Here is a 13,068-nt window from a genome sequence, read left to right as displayed (position 1 = left end):
GCTGCAGGTGTCAGGTAACCGGCTGGCAAAGGCTCTGTTTCAGCTGGCCATCTGTGGAGGCTCCCTGGCTGTCCCACAGGACCTGGTTCTCAAAGACAAGGCATCCAAAACCACCGAACAAACTACCAAAGAGGACACACTCACCACCTCACCCCTCCCCAGTGAAGGTATTGATGCGGTGTTTCTACCACACACTGATAATGTCTTTTTTAATGATGTATCCAGTCTGTGTTAGTCTATGATTTACACACATTTCTGTTCTGTGTCTCTCAGCCAAAGTAAAGCAGTTCCTTAAAGACAGCCTGTCCTCCCAGAACTCAACCATCACTTTGGCCCACATGGCCTCTTTGGAAAAGAAGTTGACCAAACACTTCCAGGTCAAAGATTTCCCGTCTTTAGAGCAAGGCAACTTTCTGGAGTTCCTGGTTAAACACACTCAGGTACATGTTCTTTCATCTCTAAAACCTTTTATTTTACTGTTAATTCTCTGGATTCTCTGTCTGGACGAGTGTGAAATATAGATATAGAGCGGTGGTCACCAATAGGCGGACCGCGGTCCAGACCCAGCCGCTGTCACTGTCCAGACCGCCATTCTACAGCCGATTTATTATTGAGACTTACTACCTTGTGACAGAGCATTTCTATTTTAACCCGCGCAGCTTTTCTAGCATTTACTGTACTGGTTTAGCGGCCAAGGAAACTCACAGACCAATTGCATGTGCTCCAATCGTCTCCTGTGACGCTGCTTAGCCAATCAAATCTGTGCATTCCGATGCTTGCGAGGCGAGTACGCGAGATTCACCAGAGACATTTTGGAAACACACACGAATTGAGGAGACGAAAGGGAAAAGAGATTTCACAAGGCTTTTAATCAAGAATGTACAGATTCTTACATGTACATTCCTCCCACAGGCAGAATATCTCATAGAACTCCAATGCTAGCTGGCAGGAGAAACTAGAGGTCACGTTTCTATCTGAACAAGAGAAAGTAGAAAAGTGGTAGCTCTGTAAGAGGGAATGAAAGAGAAGAGGAGGTTGGCATTACAGTATTACAGCTGTTCATGTGTTATGAGTGTTTATTATAAAATTGGTTAAGACTACACTTCATCACTTCAAGCTACACTTTTTATTTAATTCTTTCTAAAAAATTAGGCACTTTATTTTAGTTTACTTAAATTTAGAATTTATTATTAGAGTAGTTATTATTTATTATCCCTCCAGTTTGACATGAAAACTGACTGAAATATTATTTGATTTGACAGTCCTGAATGATAAGTTAGTCGTTTTGATGTTCCGGACCTTTGCTTCTCTAACTGGACCTCTTTGAATTCTAATCGAATACCCCTGATATAGAGAATAGTACACTGTTTTCAAACAGTTTGTCTCTGGTTGTGTGCAGCTGCTGCAGGACACACTGGGGTCTGCTTTGATTTTGGGCAGTGGCAGCATGGAACTTGCCAGCAGTGGCTTCAGACCCACCAGACAAGACGTGTTTGAGTTCATCAACCAGTGTGGCGACATAACCTCCACTGATCCAGATGATGTGAGTGCTTTAAAGACACACACAAAGTTTTCACAAAGTGTTAAAATTCTTTCTCTGTGAAAAAATCTTCTACATGGTGACAGGAAAATGAACATCCAACTGTCCTTTTTTTCCAGCTCTCCCATATTGAGTCAGCACTGAGGTCCCACTACAGGGTCCGGGACAGTCGTGACCTGGGCTATGGGACTCTGCAAATGCTGGCTGGCCTGGTCCAACGCCAGAGAGGGCTGGCTGGAGGAGGACTAAGCCCGGTCTACTACGAGTCAGCCCTGTATGCCAAACATAGCAAATCAAGGTTAGCAGTGTATTGTCAGTTACAGATATTAAGCCCAGTATAACCCTGATGAGATACACTAATTTGGAAAGCTCCATCGTTTTCTAACCTCTATTTCATCTCTGCTTTCTTGTCTCCAACATCACTCCCGTGAACAGTGCTGAAGGTGGGTGTGAGGCAGTGGGGCGCCTAGGCGAGATGTCCAAGGCCCAGGCTCTGGCCAGCTTGCTCTCCTGCCCTCTGCTGGAAGATTTAAGTGAGTGGAGCCAATGGGAACTGATCTTTAAACCCCTTGGCTCCCTCAAAGACTTCATCGAAAGAAACGCAGGTAGGAGTCAGCCACAAAGAGTTTATGTATGGCTAGATAATTTGTAGATAGATGTACTACCCCTCTTCTTCTGCTGTAAATTCTGCTCAGTTTTTCTTAAACATGCCTATTTAATGCAGATAAAATTGTTGTAAATTAAACTTTTAATGTCTTTGTGGGGAAATGTGATTGTTTCAGCAACAAATGGTAGGTTAGAGCTGTGGGTTGTGTACTTAACATTGCCAAATAATAATATGTGATTATTATTATTATTTATTATTATTTACTTACAACACAGCTAATACAGGCCTAGCAGCGTTGGAGGTGAGGCCAGGTTTGCTGCTCAGGATCACCACACACACAGGAGACAAGCATTTCTCCAGTGCTGCCATGACCCTGGACCCCGTCGGCACAGCTGGCCACCTTGTGTCCATGGTGGTGGCTGATGGGGTCGTCAATGCTCCCACCGCCCTCCTGGCCAATCACATGCAGAGCTCCCTGGCAGCAGCTGTGGCTAAAGAAGGTAGTGATGGATCGGGGCTGGGAGATTTAAGTTCACTTCTGATTCCTATCTATCCTATTTACTTCATAGCGAGGAGATATTAACAACTGGAATAATGCAGTGTGTTGCAAATTCCAGCATGATTGTGTCCTCTGTGCTAAAATAAGATGTGTGTTCTTTAGATTTGTCCCAGGCTGAAGAGAACGTGTCTTGTTACAGCAGAGTGGCCAAATTCCTCTTGGCGTGTTTGACACGAATCCCCACCAGAACGTGCCAGGCTCTTTTGCAGCAGGTCAGTATCACTGCATTGCCCAAATCATACATCTTCTGTTACGTTGAAGCCTTGTTTGGAATTTAGTGTAAAACACAGTGAACGCAAACAGTCGAAGTGGATGATGTTAATTTCATCCCATGGCTTCTTAATAAGGCTTGCTGGAAATAGAAGGTCGAGCTCTGATATCCCAGAACCACCCCTGTCTACTTGAAATCTAATCAGCGCTTTTGATAATCTGTGCATTTAGGCTTAAAAGAAGACCAGTAGGCGTATAGCATCATTAGATGTCATGCTCAGCGATTAAAAAAACAGACTTTGTGTGTGTAAAGAGTATAGATATTGATGTTTAGATTTCTTTTTAATGTGGTGTTTAATCAGGAAATATTCTGCCCCAGCAAACAGATGGAGCACAGCTTTAAATAAACAAAACACAAAAAGCTGTAACACCATTTCAGTGTCTCCTCAACCAAAAGAGTGGGCAGCTTTAGCCTGTGAATTTAATCTGCTCACCTAAATTGCTGAGGAGGTGGTAGTTATCAGTCTTACAGTTGTCATGCCAACTGCAGACTTTTCCATCAAGCCAGCCTGGTCAGATAGATGCAGAATCTTCCTGGCTTGTTGGACATTTTAGACTTGCTACAGTTTGTGATAAAACTTTCTTCTTTACATTAGACGCAGGATTTAAGCAATCATTGTATCCCATTTTCACCTGTTTGGTTTTGCAGCAATTATTACAATAAAGTTTGAATAAAAAAATGTCAAGTGGTGTGATGACAGAATGAAGTGCACTTCTGGTGAAACTGATTAAAAAATGTTGTGTATTTTCCTACGTGACCTTCAGGTGTTTTTGGAGCCTTTCTCCCGTGTCTTGGGCCAGGCCAAATCTAAACAGGTCCTGATCACTGTGGCCCAGTCTGACTCGAGGGACATAAACTGCCTGCATCGGCTGGGCATCCTCCTTGGCATCACAGACTGGGTGAAAGACTACCAGAAAAAGCTGAACCCACCACAGAGCCAAATCTGCAACTCGCACTCAGCGCATGTGGAACCAGCCAAGGTCAGAATACAAGTCAGAAAAATAGAAAAAAACAGTATTCAGAGCAGATTGGATGAGTCATATTTGAAACTGACAATCAACACAAGTGCTTTTAAATGTGTGGACCTTGGACACATAATATTTAATATTTTAAACTTTCTTTGGATCCGCAAGAATTGTGTTCTTTTTTACATTTTGAGCAGAAGCATCTGTGAAATAAACAGAAGGAACTGGTCCCAGTGTAATTGACAAGTGATCTCAGGGTAGTGTAATGCCAAAACACAGGCAGCCACTCAAAACTGTTTCTGAGCCTTATTTATAACTTAGGTTTGCTAACCTTAATAGATTCAAGTAAACTTCATTTATATTGCGCCAATTCATAAAAAGAAATAAGCACTTGGTGACATTGGCAATGTAAAACTCCTTTTTAGCAGGTAGAAACCTCAAGCAGAACCTAGACTCAGAGTAGGCGGTCATCTACCTCTACCTGTTGGGTTGAGAGAGGGGGTGTGAGAGAGATAGAGAGATGGGGGAAGAATCAGTGAGAGAGAGAGAGAGAAAGTGCAGGTGGAAAGAGAGCACACAGTAGCCCAACACAGGGATTGCAGGTGTCGAGCAGGAACTTGGGGGCAGTAGGTGGCTTGTAACCAGCAGTCCAGATCCAGGGAGAGAGGGAAGAAGTTGAGTTAGTAACATGCATTAAATGGATAAAAATGCATAAAGATGGAAAGGGAGAGGAGGAGAGAGAAGCTGATTGCATCAAGGGAACACAAACACACACACACTCAAAACCTGCACAAGCACTTGTCTACACCATAAGCTACAGACCTTTAGGCTATATGTAATAAATTTGCACTACAAACATAGTTATATTTTTCTTTATATTTACTTTTCTGTGTGTGTGTGTGTGTGTGTGTGTGTGTGTTTGTATGTATATATATATATATATATATATATATATATATATAAATGTATATATGTATATGTATATAAATGTATATATATTGTTCTTGATAATAAATCTGAGCTTGAACTTGAACTTGGAAGTCCCCCGGCAATCTAGGCCTATAGCATCATAATTAAGGATGGTTCAGGGCTCACCTGGGCCAGTCATAACTAATATGCTTTATCAAAGAGGAAAGTCTTAAACCTACTCTTAAATGTGGAGGTGGTGTCTGGCTCCTGATCCCAAACTGGGACCTGGTTCCACAGGAGAAAAACTTGAGAGCTGAAGGCTCTGGCTCCCATTTTACTTTTGGGGACTTTAAGAACCACAAGTAACCCTGCATTCTGGGAGCGCAGTGTTATAGTGGGGTAATAGAGTACTATGAGCTCTTTAAGATAGGATGGTGCTCGACTGATAAGGGCTTTGTAGGTGAGGAGAAGGATTTTAAATTCTATATTCGATTTTACAGGAAGCCAATGCAGAGAAACTAAAGCCGGGAGAATTATGACCTGTTTTCTTAGTTCTTGTCAGTATACGTGCCGCAGTATTCTGGATCAGCTGGAGAGTCTTAAGGGAGTTATTCAGGCAGCCTGATAATAGGAGTTGAAATAATCAAGCCTAGAAGTAACAAATGTGTGGACTTGTTTTTCTGCATCATTTGAGGCAGGATGTGCCTGATATTTGCAATTACATAGGTGAAAAAAAGAGATGTACATGGATTTGGATTTAATAAGTAGATTCAATACTGAAATCTGATTCAGTAAGCAGATTTGATACTGGATTCAGATTAGACAGAATGCTGTCAAACCCCAATGCACTAGGCATTCCTGTCCTCTGCTAGGTCAGCTTCCCCCTGCAACACATATAATGTTAAAAAACTGTATTTATGTTTTGTTTGTTTGTCTATTACTGTGCCCATAGAACTTAGGGGCATAGGTGTGTTCAGACCTGATACATACAGTACATATTTGGGTAACCATGTTGTATAGCTGTAAATTCACTGTGTTCCTCGGTCTTGTCTCTGTTATGGTCCTGGCAAACTTGGCTTCTGATTATTATTTTTTTTTTCAGTCTAATTTGATAGATTCTGAGAGCAGCAGTCTGTCAGGTCTAAATATGAGTGAAGATGAGTATCTTGAGGATAACATCATGGACACCAGCTTTGCCTCCTCCCATCTCAACCAGAGCCTACAACAAGGTGATTGAAAGTAGTACTATATTTTTATTTCAGACTAAATAAATACATAGTAAAGTTCTGTGCCAGTTTCCTTTTCTTATTTTGTAATTGCAAAATGTTTTCCTTTAGTCAATGGTGAGCGAGACGAGGAGGGAGAGGATGAAGAGGAGCTGTATGAACTGGCCTCACTTCGTAACGGAGAAACATCAGAAGTCAGCAGTGAAGCTGAGGGAGGCCAGGGCGAGGAACAGTCAGTATCGTCTGATTCTAACGAAAAGGATGCTGCCAGCTGCCAAGCAGAGACCACAGTAGATCTTCAAAGAGCCGTAATTGAGGACATCAGGTTTGTCCTCATACGTCCAGCCTTTACAATTACCTACACTATGTCCCTTAAAGTGTCATGCTTTTGTTTTGGCAAATGTGGTGCCTTAAAAGTATTGCTGATCTATACTTCTGTCTCTTCCATTTCTGACAGGAAGAGCGAGTTTGGGATTGGTGTGGAATTGAACGCTGAAGGCCAGAAACTGATGCAGGTCCACCAGGACAGGCTGGGCCGCAGCTTGGACCGCCTCTCCACCGAACTCTACAGCAAAGACACGCACTTTGTCCTGGAACTCATTCAGGTGGCTTCTATAATATTTAGACCCTAAAAGATGAAGCTAAATCTTGATTCAGTGATGAAATAAAATCATCACAAATACTCAGTTATTATGAAACATAGTTAACATAGTTATTTCTTCTGACATTATGACTTTGGACATTTACCTCACTGTCTTTCTTTTTTGTTAATTTATTGTAGTTCAAAGCATTGCACCACTCCAAGAAAAAACCTTACCAAACATGTTTTTGAGCTAAAAAGAACTGAAGAATTATGTTATTCATAATAGTGATTTATTTGGGTCCTTTATATTATGATCAGGTGTGATTAATATTCTGTAAAAGTAAAAAGCAACTCGAGATTTTGACTTATTGTGTCATGTCTTATAGTTCAATTACTGTGACGTGTTCTAACCTCTTTTATTCTATTTTTCAGAATGCTGACGACAACAGTTACCCAGAGGATGGTCTTGTTCCAGCTCTGGCCTTTTGGGTGGAGAGAGACTGCATCACCGTTCTCAACAATGAGGACGGCTTCCAGGAGAGGAACATCAGGGCCATCTGTGATGTGGGTCGCAGCACCAAGGGCAAACATAAATATGGATACATAGGTAAGTATGTGCATGTGATCAGAAATTATAAGTCGAGGTTCATGTGCCTAGGCTTTTGTCACCTGAGGATATACAGAATGTGTGATGTTTGTAAATTTGACCTTGTCTTAACGTGGTCTCTCATTGATTGTGATTGCTCCACTCATCACAGGACAAAAGGGAATCGGCTTCAAGTCCGTGTTTAAAGTCACAGACTGTCCTGAGATTCACTCCAATGGTTTCCACTTGCGCTTTGACAAGACCTGTGGCCCCATGGGATACATCCTCCCCCACTGGGCTGAAGATGAGAGGCTTCTGGACACACAGCTTCTGGACATAAATCAGCACAGGTTGGATGTTTAAGAGACAATATGCATGATAGTATGATTTGTCAGAGTAGGAAAAGCAAAGGTGTTACTAATATTGTATAATATCATTAACTATGGCTACGTTTCAGTCTTGTGTCCCAGTAAGGCGTGAGCCAGCAAGCACAATCCCAAATCCAAACCATGTATAATCTATGTATAAACTAAAACAGTTTAATTATTATGTTAGTAAATATACCTCAAATAAAAAGTACATGGCCAGACTAATTGGTATAAACATTTGAAAGCCTGTTTCTTCCATGACAGCAAAGTTAAAACATCCCGATAAGGAAGTTTGCATTTAAGTTTCCTGTGTCCGAAGGAAAAAACTATTAAAGCAGCAGTGTCAAACACAAGAGTAACGTGATATCACCGTATAATGTTGATGGTTTGTGGGTAAACAGTTGCCTATTTACACATCCAGCGGACAAGACGCAACGTTAGCAGCTAGTTTTAGCTCTGTTTTGGTCTCCACTTACTTCTGAAATCCCTGCTAAAAGCTCCACTATGTTAACCAGCTAGTCGTTAACCTTGTCTGTCACTTGGTGTGGAGCAGGTAGTGTACAGTGGGTTTGTGAGAGCTATTTGGATGGAAACTGGTTGTTTGGAGCAGTGAGACTGAACCAAAGATGCTAAAATTCTTCATAGAGCTGATGGGAACTGCAGAGTTGGTTGACCCCTTTCAACGCGCAGTTGATATTTTGATTAGTGCAGCTTGAAAATGATTTTAGGAAGTCTATAACTACCTGAGCTTCTTGCTGCCAGTATGTAGACGTGATGTTCTAGGTGAGCGGAAGAAGGAATTTATTTATTTTTAAAGCTGCATGTTTGATATTCGAACCACCAGTTTTCTAAATACCTAACTGTGTTAATTCTCTCATCAGCTTTACCACTAAGATCAGCCTTCCTCTGCGCTCTGAGAGCCATCAGACCAGAAACCTGTTTCTTGACGTGCACCCCTCCCTGCTGCTCTTTCTGCACCGCTTGCGCTCCATCATCATCTACAATCAGGTAGCTGTCTCACTAATCATTCGCTCACATTCATTAATGCAAGCACACACAGCTGACTTACCGACCTTTAACATACATTTACCTTGACATACCTTTAAACCTGAACTATCAACTGTTTTCTATACAACCTCTACCCGCTGCGTCTGTCTCCCTGCAGAGTGAGAAGCGGCTTGTGACAATGACTCGTAAAGACCTGAGTCACAATGTGTTAGAGGTGGAGCACACAGAGGGCATTGAACGCTGGCTAGTGGTCAAAACTATGGTGCAGCCCAAGAAGGTAATGCAAACACTCTAACATTCAAATCTCATTCTGTTGCTTCACTGTCAGGCAAACGTATCATATCTAGATCTAACTTTGCATTTTTCTGACTTGCTCCTGTGTTTGCACTATATAACTGTTCCTCTTTCTGCACAAGTCTTGCCAGAGTTCTCACTCAATAGGCAGTCTTTCTGTTCCCACATCAAGCAGGAATACATGACAAAAATAATCCAGACACACATACAAGCACATAAACACCACCTAAAGTTCCCTGCTACTCTTTATTCTTCAGTTAACCTTCTTCCATTTCCCAGAGGCAGCTACCCCGCTACCTGCAGTAAGGTTATATAAGAGAAGAAATGGAGCTGAGTGAGAGAAAATATGCTGAGACATTCTGTGCTCCAGTTTCCAAACAGTCATTAAACAAACACCAAGATACATTTCTGCAAGAAGTCAGCTTTGATCTGTTTCTCCTTCAGATCAAAGAGGATGTTGAGTCCACCGAGCTTGCCCTTGCTTTCCAGCTTGACAGCAACATCACAGAAAGTGGCGTTGTATGCCAGCCACAGAAACAGCCAGTGTTTGCCTACCTGCCCCTGCGTAGCTTCGGCTTCCGTTTCATCATCCAAGGTGAGAATGGAGTTTAAAATGATAGAGCCACCCATTCATGGACACACAGTTCGCCTCATGAGGAAGAGATCTGACTGTTACTTGATATTCTTCTCCAGGTGACTTTGACATACCTTCCTCACGTGAAGACGTTGACAGAGACAGCTCATGGAACCAGTGGCTTCGATCTGAGATCCCACAACTTTTCCTCAAGGCCATGGATGTCTTCACTGTAAGACAAAATTTCACTTAAATGGCAAATAAGATATTACTTTATTGATCCCTGCAAGGAAATGATCATGAATTGCAAATGACCAGGACAAGGCGAGTGGACATAGAAATAGAGCATAATAGTAGATGAATCTGGGCAAGACGTTTCATTGATGGCAGCTTAACAGCAAGAGAAAAATGACATAATGGAGAAATAATTAGTAAATGAAAACAGTATTTTAGTTAGAAGGCAGACTCAAAATGTCACATTGGCAGGTACGACATGACTCCGTTATACTGATGGAATTTATGTCAAGGCTGCACGCAAACGTGGTCAAAGTGTCAACAGAAAGGAGCAGAAAACAGGGAGGCATCGTATTAAAAAATTACTTACTTACTTAAAACAGGAAATTAGAAATACATTACAAATATGCCTGATTCCAAAGCTACTACTAATGATTATTTGCATATTGATTATCACTTAACATCTTGTAAAAAAATAGTTGAAAAAAGCCAATACCAGATTTGCGGTGCCCAAAGTGAAATCTTCAAATGTCTTGTTTTGTCTGAGCAAAAGTCCAAGGCTGCGTTCAAAAAGTCTTTTTTGCTTAGGAAGGTTCCTAACTGAGTGAAGTAAACCAGAAGTATTTTCCGTGGCAGCCAAGATAAGAGCTGATCGAATTCTCTAAAAGCTTTCATATCTCCTTTAGCATAGGGTACACCGGACCATCCTTTACCAAAGGAAAGCAGAGAATGCCGTCCCACAATTCCTTGCGGCGGCAACATTTAAAGCAGCCCACATTCTAAATCTCAAACGATGAAATCCATTGACCACATTTAGCAAAATCCTTGCAATACAGACTCACATTATGATACTTCAGTAAGACTCACAATTACCTTCTTTCTTTTGGTTTGTTTTCTTTTGGATTTTTTGTAACCTAATACTGTTTTAACACCGTTTTATGTTTCGGGTTGTTGAAATAAGCCATAAGCCGTCCTCTTTTCCTAAGTCCTTACGGATTCTCCTTCACATCTTTCCTTGACCTCATGAAGTTTTCCATCGAGGGCAAGGAAAGGTGATTAGGAAAGGAGATTTCTTTGACTTTTCGGATGCAGCTCAAGTTATTCAGTTTATTATTACACATGACAAAGAGAAGCAGCAACTCCTGCCATTTTAGAAGCTGGAACCACAACTTTTGCTTGAAAAATTATGGAAATGATTATTTGATTATCATATAGTTGACAATTATTTTTCTTGTCAATCAACTAATTGTTTCCATTCTACCTGATTCTCTTTGCAGCTGAGGTAAATAAAGGCTTTGGCCACTGTTGGAGAATTTTTGATATATGAAGAAAAAGGAATAACAACCTGTTTTCTGCCTATTCCAGGATCACCCAGAGTTCAGGGGGCTGAAGGGCCTCAGCCAGTTCTTGCAGTTTATCCCCCTGCCTGACGAGATTTTGGACTTCTTCAAGCCGGTTGCCGGGCAGATTATTCAGCTGCTTAAGGGCAAGGCCTTCCTACCCACTCTCAGTTCAGGTATTACACAGACCAACACAGGCTGCACATGTTTAAAATGTAAAATCTTAAAATCACACAAAAATAACATAAACAAAAATATTTCTAGTAATACTGTGAGCTCGAAATTGGCATACTAGAAACTGAAAACATTTTATCTAACCCTGGAAACGTTCCTCTCTGTGCTTTTTTTACCAGATGGTAAGGTTGTGTACAAGCTGCCGTCCCAAGTGGCCGTCTGTCAGGACGCTGTGATCCGCGACGTGATTGGTGGAGACGAGCTAGAAAAGCATCTGTCTCTGTCTTATCTCCATCCGGGTTTGGGCCATGCCCCACCCACCTCCCTGCTGACTCACCTAGGTGTCCGATACCTGCGGGGATCTGATGTTACCACGGTAACCACAGCCATGGCCAAGGAGCTGATGAGAGTTGAAGGCATCCATTCAGGTGTGTTTAGTTAGTGTGTGTGTGTGGAAGGGAGGAAGAGGGAGAAATTTGTTTGAAGGCCCTATATATCTATGTTATGCTCAGATACTATTTGCTGCAAGACATCCCAAATACACAGTATATATGTGATGATAAATACATGTAACTCAACTCCCTCTTGTTTTTACGGATTAATGGCAAAATGATTCATGAAAGTAATTTAGATCTTTATCAGTCATTCTTTTAAAAATGTAAAAGTTATCTGGTATGCACAGTGTGTGCATTCATTGGGTAAATTGTAAATGTAAATACTCTAAATGTAAATGTAATTTGTTTAGCGCCTTTCTAGTTTTTTTGACCACTCAAAGCGCTTTTTACACTACATCACATTCACCATTCCCACACATGCATACACTGAGCCGAAGTGCTCAAACAGAAACTAACATTCACACACATTCATACACTGGTGGAACAGCCACCACGGGCAATTCAGGTTTCAGTATCTTGCCCAAGGACACTTCGATAAGCAGCCTGCCCAGCAATTCATGAAATGAAAGCTTGACTAATTTCTATGGGATGTAAAATTCTAGATATTTTTGACATGAACACACTGTTTCCTAGACGGCGGCCTGCATCAGCTGGCCAGGCTGCTGGTTTGCAACTTCCGAGCTCTGGAGCATGGCTACGGAGAGGCAGACTCCATCCTGCAAACCCTAAGGGATCTACCCATAATCCCCCTGGCTGACGGACGTGTGGTGGCGCTAAGCGGGGAGGGAGTATTCTTTCCAATGGATGAAACCAAAAACAAGAAAAAGAAAGCTCAAGCCCAGACAGGTAATTTCACTTCAGCATGTACTTTATTTATATTATATGCATTATAGACACAATATATATACATATATGTATTCTATAGTTATTTATATTATATATACATATATACATATATATAATTTATATATTTTATATAACACTATTCTTATTTATTCCAAGTATTAAATGTCAGAAAATTCTATTATAGTTAGTAGTAGGTAGTGGTAATCCAAGATACTACCACTACGGTAGTATCTTGGATATCATGAATCTGAACACTGTTTTGTTCCCAGTTCTTCTTTAAATGGTCTACCTCAAGAATGGTGAGGGTGTGAGTACACTGATATACATTTTGTGTATGCGTAAGTACACTGCGTAAGTAAACTGCGACATCACTAAAAATAGGTCCAGTATACAGAATACGGGGCATGTAGAGTTAAAAAAGAATTTGAAAAGAGACAGCTGTGTGTGTGTGTGTGTGTGTGTGTGTGTGTGTGTGTGTGTGTGTGTGTGTTTTTTTGTCATTTTGGCAGAACATTAGTACCTACCACCTGCAAAGAATGTGTGGATGTGTATGTGCCTCCTTATTGCAGTCCTAAATCAACAATGACAA

At 41.3% G+C, this 13,068-nt stretch overlaps 1 protein-coding gene across 2 annotated transcripts in view; it reads left to right on the top strand.

Moving 5' to 3' along the window:
- The window catches only part of wu:fj29h11 (protein NO VEIN), a 44,578-nt gene that overhangs the window by 14,684 nt on the left and 16,826 nt on the right, over positions 1-13,068 (top strand). For both annotated transcript variants that reach the window (XM_046068390.1, XM_046068389.1), the window contains 20 exons: positions 8-167; positions 274-440; positions 1,400-1,543; positions 1,660-1,838; positions 1,976-2,145; positions 2,423-2,647; positions 2,809-2,918; positions 3,742-3,957; positions 5,954-6,080; positions 6,189-6,402; positions 6,535-6,682; positions 7,093-7,267; positions 7,419-7,596; positions 8,496-8,622; positions 8,780-8,899; positions 9,361-9,511; positions 9,610-9,722; positions 11,090-11,240; positions 11,418-11,666; positions 12,267-12,479. In XM_046068390.1, the coding sequence (XP_045924346.1) occupies positions 8-167; positions 274-440; positions 1,400-1,543; positions 1,660-1,838; positions 1,976-2,145; positions 2,423-2,647; positions 2,809-2,918; positions 3,742-3,957; positions 5,954-6,080; positions 6,189-6,402; positions 6,535-6,682; positions 7,093-7,267; positions 7,419-7,596; positions 8,496-8,622; positions 8,780-8,899; positions 9,361-9,511; positions 9,610-9,722; positions 11,090-11,240; positions 11,418-11,666; positions 12,267-12,479 (3,337 nt within the window). The remainder of the gene's footprint in view (positions 1-7; positions 168-273; positions 441-1,399; positions 1,544-1,659; positions 1,839-1,975; positions 2,146-2,422; positions 2,648-2,808; positions 2,919-3,741; positions 3,958-5,953; positions 6,081-6,188; positions 6,403-6,534; positions 6,683-7,092; positions 7,268-7,418; positions 7,597-8,495; positions 8,623-8,779; positions 8,900-9,360; positions 9,512-9,609; positions 9,723-11,089; positions 11,241-11,417; positions 11,667-12,266; positions 12,480-13,068) is intronic.

Source organism: Micropterus dolomieu, linkage group LG14, assembly GCF_021292245.1.
Source record: "Micropterus dolomieu isolate WLL.071019.BEF.003 ecotype Adirondacks linkage group LG14, ASM2129224v1, whole genome shotgun sequence".
NCBI lineage: Eukaryota > Metazoa > Chordata > Actinopteri > Centrarchiformes > Centrarchidae > Micropterus > Micropterus dolomieu.
This window is presented reverse-complemented; position numbering and strand designations above follow the sequence as displayed.